The 11599-nt window shown below is 46.8% G+C and overlaps 1 protein-coding gene across 3 annotated transcripts in view; it reads left to right on the top strand.

Annotated features, from left to right (window-relative positions):
* The window catches only part of EPB41L4B (erythrocyte membrane protein band 4.1 like 4B), a 142196-nt gene that overhangs the window by 66882 nt on the left and 63715 nt on the right, over nucleotides 1-11599 (top strand). For all 3 annotated transcript variants that reach the window (XM_027105273.1, XM_027105275.1, XM_027105274.1), the window contains exons 13-15: nucleotides 2003-2033; nucleotides 5086-5119; nucleotides 11120-11184. In XM_027105273.1, the coding sequence (XP_026961074.1) occupies nucleotides 2003-2033; nucleotides 5086-5119; nucleotides 11120-11184 (130 nt within the window). The remainder of the gene's footprint in view (nucleotides 1-2002; nucleotides 2034-5085; nucleotides 5120-11119; nucleotides 11185-11599) is intronic.

Genomic DNA, 11599 nt, shown 5'->3' on the forward strand with positions numbered 1-11599 from the left:
TGGAATTTTACATCACGGTTAAGTTGGTTAATAAGCCCCAAGGAGTTTGGCGAAGCGGTTTGTGAAGGAACTGTCTGCCGTTCTCTGTCATTCTGAAGCTTTTGACAAAACCCCAGTGGGCTTCTCTTGGTGGGAATCAGGCTACTCTCACCATCCAGCTGTCTTTAGTCTTTCCCATTGGATGTGTTCATTTCCTTCTCCCCCTTTTCCATATTTCTTTTCTGGTACCTCTTTGCTTCTGTTGGGCCTGGGACCTTAGGGATATCATAGGTAAACATGTTTCTTGCCCGTGGAAGATGATGACATGTCTCGAAGGGAAGAACAGTCCCTTCTCCCCTCCATCTTCCAGTTTCAACTGGGGACATCAGTCTTGAGCTAACCAGAATTCTGACCACTTAAGAGCAGAACCAGAACTAATTAAAGACTGGACTCGGGGCCCAGAGTCAATCCAAGCACACCGTGCCCTTGAATTTAGCCAGGCCCCAGGATGCTTGCCCTCCCCACCCCACCCCTTTCCCGAGCTCCCCGAGCTTCGTCTGTCATTTACTACTGTGGCCTCACACCTGCATGAGGCCTGGTATCCAGTTACCGGTTCAGTCAGCAGATGAGCAAGCCGGGCTCGTTTCTGTTTAAACCCGGCCTCCAGATCCCATCTCCTAGCTCTCCTTTGTCCACACTTGATTGCTCCTCCATTCAGGACTATCTTGTTCTTTTATAGCAGGACCTCTGCACCTCCCCACCCCACTCTTGTTCCCTCCCATATATCATTGCACTGGCCATTTCATATGTTTTTCTTGTATAACTCAGGACTTAGTGGGCCTTTGTGGGACCTGGCACCTGTGCTTTCCCATCTAGAATCTTTAACCTTGTGTTCCCCACTGTTTCCTTCCTTTTTGAACCAACGGTACAATAGCGTGGCAGCCAGAAACTCTCCAAAGCCATTCTTGGCTGCTTTCGTGGGGAAAAAATTGCCCAGAGCCCAAGGAATGTGGCCTCACTTTCAAGAAAGACCAGAGGTTGAGAGGGTGGGGCTGGGTCCAGGGAGGGTGACAGGTCCGTGAAGGCTGATTGGTTGCAGGAACTGGGAGTGATGAGTGATGGGGCGGGGCCGGGGTGTGGGGGGATGAGAAAGCTCTCTGTCCCAAGGGCTGTGTTCACCTCCCTGGTGAGCATTATTATGCTTATGCACGTAGCCATTTGGGTCAAAGTTGCCCAGAAACACCCCGGTCGAAGGAAGAACTTGCTGGTGGGGCCGTCCAAAGATAGTGCCCCCTCTTGACAGAGTGAGCGCCCAGTCCTTGGAGGTGTACAGGCGCCAAGGGAAAGGCGCCGCGGTATGGCTTCTGCCTAGGGGAGGGTGCTTGATGCCCCGAGGTGACCTTAGAGCTCTTCCAGACTCCAGGTTCCGTGCTTCTCCTCCACTTCCCTTCCTGGTCTTCATCCTCTTTCCCTCCTTTATTTTACTGACATTTTCTCCAGCCAGAGTTCCAGCATCTTTGTGAAACCATTAATGATTTTCCATGCTCCATTTTTCAAAAAACGAAACGGTGTCTAGGTACACAAGCTCTACCTCTGTCCATGGCCCCTTCCGCAGACTCACACCCCGAACCCAGTCAGAGGTGTCTGCCCCGAGCTCCCCTGCACAGGTTACTGCTTGTATTTCAGCCTGTCTTCGATCTTTCACGCCTCTGTCTCTGTCTGTGTCAAGACTGTGAGCTCCTTGAGAGCAGGGACTGTCTGTCTCTGCCTCCTAGGACTCCTGGCCCTGGGAACTAGCTCAGTGAGCATGTTCTGAGTGAATTGGAGGGTGGGGCACAGCGGGAGGTGATTTACTTTTCCTCCAGAAAGGAGAGGTAGCCAAGATGAAGATTCTGCCTCCTGGGGTTGGGACTGCTCTGAGATCACAGGAACCTCTTCCCTGAGCATTGGTAACAAGTGGTAAAAATGGTAAAAAGTGGTAAAGCTCTCTAAGGTGTCATACTTTTCTGTTTTTCCCTTAAAGCAAGCAACCCGATGATAGCAGCTCAGTTCTGGTAAGCGCCCCCAGAGTCCGGGTATGGCTCTGCTCTCGAATTACTGTATTTGTTTGCAATGTTGACTTTTTCCTTAATACAGTTAAATCACAGAGTGAAGCACCTGATGGTTTCCTCTCCACCCCCTTTTTCTGCTGCCTGGCTATACCGTCCGCCTGGCTTTCAATAAGTACACAGTAGAATGTTCCAAGACAGTTTGTTTTTTTGGAAAACACAGATGCTTTGTTTGAGTGGCTTTGTGCTTTGTGTATTGTAACAGTGGGTGATAAAGGTGATAGGAATGTGTGTGGCACAGTGTGCTAACGGCACTGCAGGCAGTGATGGGAAAGAAAGGCCGTGCTCTTGAGCAAAAGCTCCCCGAGAACAAAAACTGGATCCGCTCAGTGACATGCGGGTTTCATGTCATACAACGTAGAAGACCTTGATCGACGCCCAGTGAAATTCCTGTAGGAAGAGAACTTGTCACAAGACTGAAACTCTAGCACCGGTGTCAACAAACTTTTTCTGTAAAGTGCCTGGTCGTAAATATTTTAGACATCGCAGGCTCTGCTGTCTCTGTCAGGACCATTCCACTCTGCCCCCCGGAGCATGAAAGCAGCATAGACAGTATGTAAATGAACGCCTCCTGGCGTGTTCTGATTAAACTTTACTCACAAAAGCAGGTGGGCCAGGTTCGGCCCATGGGGCGTGGTTGGCCACCCCCTTCTCCAGCACAGGTGGCCTTGATCTTTCCTGGACATTGGAATCACCTGTTGAGCTTTGACACCCTCAGCCAGGCCACACCCCAGGCTAATCGAATCAGTCTCTGGGTGAGGACCTGGGCATCTGTGGTTTTAAAGCTCCCAGGTGAGTCTCGTGTGCTGCCCAAGAGGACACTGTCCCACCTGGTGTGTACTTCTCTTTCTCTCCCTGAAACGGTTGTTTTCTTATGTGAGTTTCGACCTCAGTGGACAGCTGTCATGCTAGAGAATCCCAGACTATGTAATTGTTCCGGCCCTTGTGTCCAAGCTCCAGCCACTGGTAGCCCCATCTGGTTAGTCTCTGGTCATCCCAGGCACAGGTCTCAGGCTACAGGGGAGGGTGGTCTTTGAGGTCAGCCTGTCTTGGTGCGCTGTACGCCCTGGGCAGTTGGTAGAGTGCGGCGTGTGGAGGAGTGGGTTAGAGATGAGGCATCAGGAGGCCTCCCGCCCAGCCCTGGCGTTTCTCTTAACTCAGCTCTGGGGCGGCCTTTTTCTCATCTGAAAACAAAGAGGTCGGGCTAGATCAAGTGTTTTTCGAAATTTTGTAGCTTTTGATTTTGGCCCACTAGGAGAAACCTGCCATGGAAGCCCAGTACAGAGAACAGACCAAAGCGGGACTGCTCTGGGTGACACCGAGCAGGGAGGGCAGGGCTGGCGCCTGCTGCTCACCCACCCCCCGCATCCCACAGGCAGCCCCAGGACACCTCCAAGGACCCCGAGGTTCTGGAGAACGTAGCTGGCCGTTGTATCACGGCTGGAAGCTCAGCCTGGCCCTCTGATGGCAGATGCTGCTTGCAGTGCCATTCGCTGGGCGTCAGATGTCTGGCTCTTCCGTCTGGGTTGCTGAAAGTATGCCTGTCAGCATGTCTTGTTTTTAATTCTCAGGGGCTTGTGAGTTAACGTTTCTTTCCTTTGCACTCTAAGGAAGTGATTGTTTTGCTTGTTTGTTTTCCCCTAATAAAATTACATTTTCCTCTTAGCGTCTAGGAGAGATTATATATATTGAGAACCAAAATAAACTAAAACAACAAACCTCCACCACACACACAAAAAACCACCCAGTAAATATACCCTTTAGGAACAAATGAGCTAATAACCACTGTTCGCAGCTGTTCAGTTGCTCTTCATAGCCTGTGGGGTCCTGGGGGTGGGGAAGGTTTCTATGGGAGCCGGGGACGAAACTGTGCTCTGGGCGCAGAGGTGATGCCAGGAAAATAGCACCTTGCAGAACACTTAGCCCTCCTGGTGAAATGCAGCCAGGGGTGAATCTGGCCCAGAACCTGGCTCTGTGCACTGGCCCTCTAAGAACACTGGAACACAGGGTTATTTAGACCCTAAGCAAGGCTCATAACCATGAAATGTTTTCCTCTCATTTCTGGAGGAGCAGTAAACCTTGATTTTGAACACGCCACCCTAGCAGCCGAGCCCGATGATGGTGCTGGGTTGGTCTGTGGTCTTTCTGGCAGATGCCGAGCTTGCATATTAAATACATTGTGTTTTGCGCCAACCATCTCCACCCATACTTTTGACCAGAGTAGTTATACTTCAGATTCCATCAAAATAGGATCATGCATGAGGAGCCTGGAACCTTTCTGCAGGTTCTCAGAGAGCCAGCGTGGCTTGGCGGAAAGGATACTGGCCTAGGGGTTTTGCAAATGTCAATTCCGGTCACGGTGCAGCCATGGACTAGCTAGCGAGTGTCCTAACTTCTCTGTTAGGCAACCGTTCCTTTATCTATAAAATGAGGTGGTAACATTTATTGACCTCATAGCCTTGTTGTGTGGATTAAATAATAACAGATGTGAAGTTCCCAGTACAGAGCCTTATGTGGAATAAACATTCCAGAGTGGTGGCCACGTCATGGCAGCATTGTTGAGAGCGGTGGGACCCACAGTGGTGTATGCTCAGAAGTGGCTGGTGGCCCTCCCTTGAGCTGGAGAAAGCCCTGGGCATCACTGGAGCTGCCCGGTACCATGGGCCACCCAGCAATGCCAGGGCAGGCCTGGAATGGGAGCTAAAATTATTTAGTTTGCCCAACTGAAAGGACCTCCTTTTTGCCACCAAAATATAACATTATAAGCACGGGTCTGGAATATTACCTACATGTTTCTATTTGTGAACTCTAAAGGGCTGCTGTTTGGTTTCCCCAGTTATATGTTCATTTAAGTTGCTAGTAACCAAAAAGAAATAGTATTTGTCAAAGTTGCTAACAGAGTAGCTAGCACCTAGGATTAGTTTACAACTATTAAATAAATCAGTAATAATGCCGCTTTACAACCTGTTTTACAATTTTTCTTTTCTTTTTTTTTTAGCTCTAAAACAAATCCTGAAGTCCATAATTACCAGGTGAGCTATTGCTTTTAAAAGTTTTCATGTCATACTTCTTAAAGTGTCTAAATTTTCCACACTGAGCAGTCATTGCACTTATAATCAGGTTTGGAAGAAATAACAGCAGTTCATGTTTTTTTGAGAAAACAGTAAGAGGAGAGCCTTCTCCCCTGACCCCTGCTTCCTCTTGGTCATCTGAGCTGCCTGTTTTTCTTAACCTTGTACACTGGCAAGCAGCAGGGATACATGTTCTAAGTTTCTGGGTGGTCAAACACAGCCTCTCGGGGGCACTCAAGTGAGGCCATTTTTTGTCCAAGTGTGTTCTAGGCCCAGGGAACATGAGTCCCTGGAGGTGTGCCCCCAGGAGAAGGATGTCTTGGTCACATGTTTGGGAAATGCTGCGTCCTTCATTCCCTTCTTGGATCTTATGGTGCCCGCTGGGATGCCAAAAGTGCTGAAAAATCCTTCAAGGAAGACACATGTTTTATTTTTTTAAATCCAGTGTTTCCGCAAATCATTTGACTGTTGGACAACCTTCCCACCATAAGAAAAGCTGGTTCCCCCACCACTTCTGTTGGTGGTGTGTTCATTTCCATCAGTGGAATAGTGGTTTCTAGAACCTGCTTTGTAAAGCACTGTGCTAAGGCCTGTTGGCTGCAGAAGGAGTGGAGGTGGGTTTCCATGGCTGGTGTCCTGCTCTTTCACAGGATGACCATCAAGGCCCGAACCCCCTGCCTGCCCACCAGCCCCTGCTGTGGGTAGCTCTCGCTGGCTGTTCGCAGCCTTCTGTAACCTGGGTCCAGCTTAACTTTTCTACGTTTATTGTCCCTGCTCCTTAGCATACATCATGTGTTCAGTTCTTAGAGAATCACATCATTTTTTTAAAAACATCTTTATTGGAGTTTAATTGCTTTACATTGCTGTGTTAGTTTCTGCTGTATAACAAAGTGAATCAGCTATAGGTATACACGTATCCCCATATCCCCTCCCTCTTGCGTCTCCCTCCCACCTTCCCTATCCCACCCCTCTAGGTGGTCACAAAGCACTGAGCTGATCTCCCTGTGCTATGCGGCTGCTTCCCACTAGCTATCTGTTTTACGTTTGGTACTGTATATATGTCCATGCCACTTTCTCAGTTTGTCCCAGCTTACCCTTCCCCCTCCCCGTATCCTCAAGTCCATTCTCTAGTAGGTCTGTGTCTTTATTCCCGTCTTGCCCCTAGGTTCTTCATGACCATTTTTTTTAGATTCCGTATATATGTGTTAGCATATGGTATTTGTTTTTCTCTTTCTGACTTACTTCACTCTGTATGACAGACTCTAGGTCCATCCACCTCACTACAAATAACTCAATTTCGTTTCTTTCTATGGCTGAGTAATATTCCATTGTATATATGTGCCACATCTTCTTTATCCATCCATCTGTTGATGGAGACTTAGGTTGCTTCCATGTCCTGGCTATTGTAAATAGAGCTGCAATGAACGTTGTGGTACGTGACTCTTTTTTTTTTTTTTTTGCGGTACGCGGGTCTCTCACTGTTGTGGCCTCTCCCATTGCTGAGCACAGGCTCCGGACGTGCAGGCCCAGCGGCCATGGCTCATGGGCCTAGCCGCTCCACGGCATGTGGGATCTTCCCGGACCGGGGCATGAACCCGTGTCCCCTGCATCGGCAGGCGGACTCCCAACCACTGCGCCACCAGGGAAGCCCTATGACTCTTTTTGAATTATGGTTTTCTCAGAGTGTATGCCCAGTAGTGGGATTGCTGGGTCGTATGGTAGTTCTATTTTTAGTTGTTTAAGGAACCTCCATATCATTCTCCGTAGTGGCTGTATCAATTTACATTCCCACCAACAGTGTAGGAGGGTTCCCTTTTCTCCACACCCTCTCCAGCATTTATTGTTTGTAGATTTTTTGATGATGGCCATTCTGACCGGTGTGAGATGATACCTCATTGTAGTTTTGATTTGCATTTCTCTAATGATTAATGATGTTGAGCATCCTTTCTTGTGTTTGTTGGCAATCTGTATATCTTCTTTGCAGAAATGTCTATTTAGGTCTTCTGCCTATTTTTGGATTGGGTTGTTTGTTCTTTTTGATATTGAGCTGCATGAGCTGCTTGCATATTTTGGAGATTAATCCTTTGTCAGTTGCTTCATTTGCAAATATTTTCTCCCATTCTGAGGGTTGTCTTTTTGTCTTGTTTATGGTTTCCTTTGCTGTGCAAAAGCTTTGAAGTTTCATTAGGTCCCATTTGTTTATTTTTGTTTTTATTTCCATTTCTCTGGGAGGTGGGTCAAAAAGGATCTTGCTGTGATTTATGTCATAGAGTGTTCTGCCTATGTTTTCCTCTACGAGTTTGATAGTGTCTGGCCTTACATTTAGGTCTTTAATCCATTTTGATTTTATTTTTGTGTAGGGTGTTAGGGAGTTTTCATTCTTTTACATGTAGCTGTCCAGTTTTCCCAGCACCACTTATTGAAGAGGCTGTCTTTTCTCCACTGTGTACTCTTGCCTCCTTTATCAAAAATAAGGTGACCATATGTACGTGGGTTTATCTCTGGGCTTTCTATCCTGTTCCATTGATCTATATTTCTGTTTTGTGCCAATACCATACTGTCTTGATTACTGTAGCTTTGTAGTATAGTCTGAAGTCAGGGAGCCTGATTTCCTCCAGCTCTGTTTTTCTCTCTCAGGATTGCTTTGGCTATTCGGGGTCTTTTGTGTTTCCATACAAATTGTGAAAATTTTTGTTCTAGTTCTGTGAAAAATGCCACTGGTACTTTGATAGGGATCGCACTGAATCTGTAGATTGCTTTGGGTAGTATAGTCATTTTCACAATGTTGATTCTTCCAACCCAAGAACATGGTATATCTCTCCATCTGTTGGTATCATCTTTAATTTCTTTCATCAGTGTCTTATAGTTTTCTGCATACAGGTCTTTTGTCTCCTTAGGTAGGTTTATTCCTAGGTATTTTATTCTTTTTGTTGCAGTGGTAAATGGGAGTGTTTCCTTAATTTCTCTTTCACATTTTTCATCATTAGGTATATAGGAATGCAAGAGATTTCTGTGCATTAATTTTGTATCCTGCTACTTTACCAAATTCATTGATTAGCTCTAGTAGTTTTCTGGTAGCATCTTTAGGGAGAATCACATCACTGTTGCCCCGTAATTTTTTCCCACTGTTCCTTGGCCCACACTTGTCTGCTGGGAAGCTGTCACCTCCACAAAGCCTTCTCTCAGCCCCTTGATTAGAAATCACCAGCACCAGTGGTTCTCAGCCCCGCTGCATGTTAGAACCATCTGTCAAGCTTTAAAAAAATAATTGGTGCTTGGGCCTCAGCCTGGACTGGTTGAATCAGAAACTCTAGGGTGGGTGGGATCTGGGTATTGGCAAGCTGTGGTGCCTCTCTAAGGTGGTTCTGATGAGCGGCCAGGTGGGGGCCCTGAGCTAATGATGTGTCCCTGGCTTCCCAGGTTATCATGTGCTGAGAGGCAGCACCCATGTCTGATGACCCCCTAACATGGTGGCCAACTTTCTTGTCCTGGGTAGGTGTGAATGTCCAAGGGACACTCCTCCCCTGAGTTTCTCTGCCCTATCGCCAGTCTGGTTTTGAATGTCACAATAAAACTACTCCATGATGAGTTCACTTTGGAGCCTTATTCTAATCCGTCTCTTTCTGGATCTAATCAGTCTCATTACTGTAGATATTAACTCCTTAGTTGGGGGCAGGGATCCCAGTGTACATTATCTCTATGAGACCTCCAAATTATGTTTCCGAAGAATTTTGTGATATTGTCTTCTGTACATGAAATCTTATTCCCAATGCGCAGAGCCTGGACGTGACTTCCGAGTTGTAGGGAATGAGTGTAAAAAGTGCTTTGCACCTGGAAGGGGAAAGGCCAGCTTTCCTGATCTCCTTGCTGCTGCCTTTGGGTTCTTGAATCTTCTTAGTCAGAGTTTTTTTTTTTTTTTTTTGGTCGGACTTTCAGGTGTGAGTGGCTAGAATGTTGTTGATGGGTGATTAGTGCTTGAAGGGGAGAAAAAAAAAAAAAATAAACAAAGCAAAGCTTTCCCAGCTCAGTGCTGCCCTTGCCCCGGCAGGCTTGCAGGTAGAGGGAACGTCGAGGCGATTGTTCGTTGAAATCAAATCCATGACAACTGTCACCTGGATGTTGTTCTTCTCTTAACATCTTTGGCAACCACTGGCCCTCTGCTCCTTGCCAGCCTTTAGAGGTGCCATGATGGGAGTAAATTGACCAGGAAGAGAACATCCTGATAGGTGGCCCGGTAAGCATCTGAGCGCTGAGAAAGGTTTCCAGGAAGGTGGTATTGCATCATTGGTGTTACTGTGAGCTCAGCAAGCTTAGCAAAGGACGGATTGCTGTGTCCTTGATGGGAGCACTATTGGCATTTGGAGAGGGGCAGTTCTTCATTGCTTGCGACTGTCCTTAGAGTTACAGGAGGTTTAACTTCCCTCTTCTCTGCCCAAGAGTTACAGGTAACCCTCCAGTCATTGTGACTAGCAAAACTGCACATACTCATTTCCAGTTGTCCCCAGGGAGATGTAACAGTCCTGGTTGAGAACCATGTGGGGTAACATTAAAAAATACTCCTTGACAGCTTTCGAGGGTGTATAAATTACCAAAGGAGACCAAGGAAGGTTCTGGAATATCCTCCTTCCAAGTCTCTATGGATAAGGTGCCCACCTCTCTCCAATGCATCTGATTTGGTTGTGTTTGAAGACAAGGTATATAGAATAGAAGGTCAACTTCTATTCCAGGTTACTCTCTTTTGTTCAAGAGCCAGTTGGTAGAGCCTCTTTTGGGGCCTTGGCTGTATGGCCAAAACGCCTGAAACGGTTCAGCTTTGGGCAAATCATCTATCACCTCTGGGTTTCTGTATCCCCTAAGAGAGAGAAATATGAAGCGACTATTTCCAGGAGATTCTAAAGCCCTAGTCAGCTTTCAGATTCTGCCACTGAAATGTTTTCTCCAGGTTCCTCTTTCCAGTAGGATGTCCTCTGGGGGCTGCGGAATTGCCGACAGGCATCCTTGAAGGAGAGGGGCCACTGGAATACAGAAGAGTCAGTGAGGGCATCTCAGGTCCATGAAAATGGAATGAACAGAATTGCTGAGAATTTTTCATAATAGAGGACTTTTGCTTCTTAACCAGAACAGCAGGGAAGAAGAAGAAGGGGAAGAAATAATTAAAAGAATAATGGTGGCAAGCCTGTGGTGACTTAAATGTCAGGAGAACCTAATTTGCCCCATAGAAAATTTAGCCTTGAAAAGCCCCAGGGCTTCTGACACAGTCTGGGACCGCTGCCCTCTGCAGGCCAGAAGTGGACTGGCAGGCAGCCTGCCACCCACCCAGGCCAGCCTTATATCTTCACCCCGGGCCGTTTTGTGAGTCATCAGTCTGGATCCATTTTCTCATGTTAAAATGGGCAGACTACTTCTTTCCTTCTGTTTTATCAGGATAATGGTGCCCTGGATGGTTTGGGGTTTTGTTTGTTTGTTTCCGGGGCCGGGCGGGGGTGTGGGGGGTGTGGGGGGTGTGTTTTGTTTTGGATCACATTTTAGAAAAATTTTTTTTAACAAGAGAGAAAGAGTTCGCCCAGAGTCCTGCTGCCTTGGCGTCCTCTGTCCAGTCCTTGTTTGCTGGCAGATGTAACTGTTTACACACAGTTGTTGTCATTTTCAGCAACGACAGAAATTGTTTCTAAAGAATAAATTAACCGTCATTCTCTCCGTCTCTCTGGCCCCTTCCGTGGGTTCCCTTGGGAGAGATGAATATTGCCTTGCCTGGGCGCCCTAGGGCACCCTTTCAAGGCAGATGCCTTCCGCTTTCTTCTTGGAGGGCAGCCCCCAGCCTTTGTCACGGGGGAAACGTGATAGCCTGGGAAACGTGCGCTCCCCCAGCCAGGGTTCAGTAAGAGCCTCTCCATTCACAGCCGGTGAAGACCATTGAAAGCAAAGGGCATCTAATAATCGAGTTTGGTATTTTATTTCTAGCCTCAGTATCACCCCAATCTTCACCCCAGCCAGCCTCGGTGGCACCCGCACTCTCCAAACATCAGGTAAGTACCTGAGCTCACAGAGCCGTCCTTTCCCAAGCTCTCCTTTTCTACTTAGTTATGAATTGAAATTCTGTATCAGAAACAACTGTTAAAGAGTTGTCTTGTCCCGGAAGAGATGAATAACTTGCAAAGCAAAATAAGCCGGTGATGGGTCTGGATTTACTAAAGTTACGCTTGACGAAATAAAAATGAACTGGGTGGGGTTTTTTGTTTTGTTTTGTTTTAGTCATTCTAACCTCAGATATTTTGGGTTTGGTTTTATGTTTGAAATGTTACTTAAAATTTCTAAGTAACGTTTTCCTGTCCTGAGAATTCATTTACTAAAAATAAGACTAAGGCTCAGGGACTTTTGTTGTGGGATTTTTTTCTTTTTTGGTTGTGGGATTTTGTTTTTTTTTTTTTTGGTTGTGGGATT

Source organism: Aethalodelphis obliquidens, unplaced genomic scaffold (genome assembly GCF_003676395.1).
Source record: "Aethalodelphis obliquidens isolate GAN/ISIS:26980383/991018 unplaced genomic scaffold, ASM367639v1 scaffold7, whole genome shotgun sequence".
Classification (NCBI taxonomy): domain Eukaryota; kingdom Metazoa; phylum Chordata; class Mammalia; order Artiodactyla; family Delphinidae; genus Aethalodelphis; species Aethalodelphis obliquidens.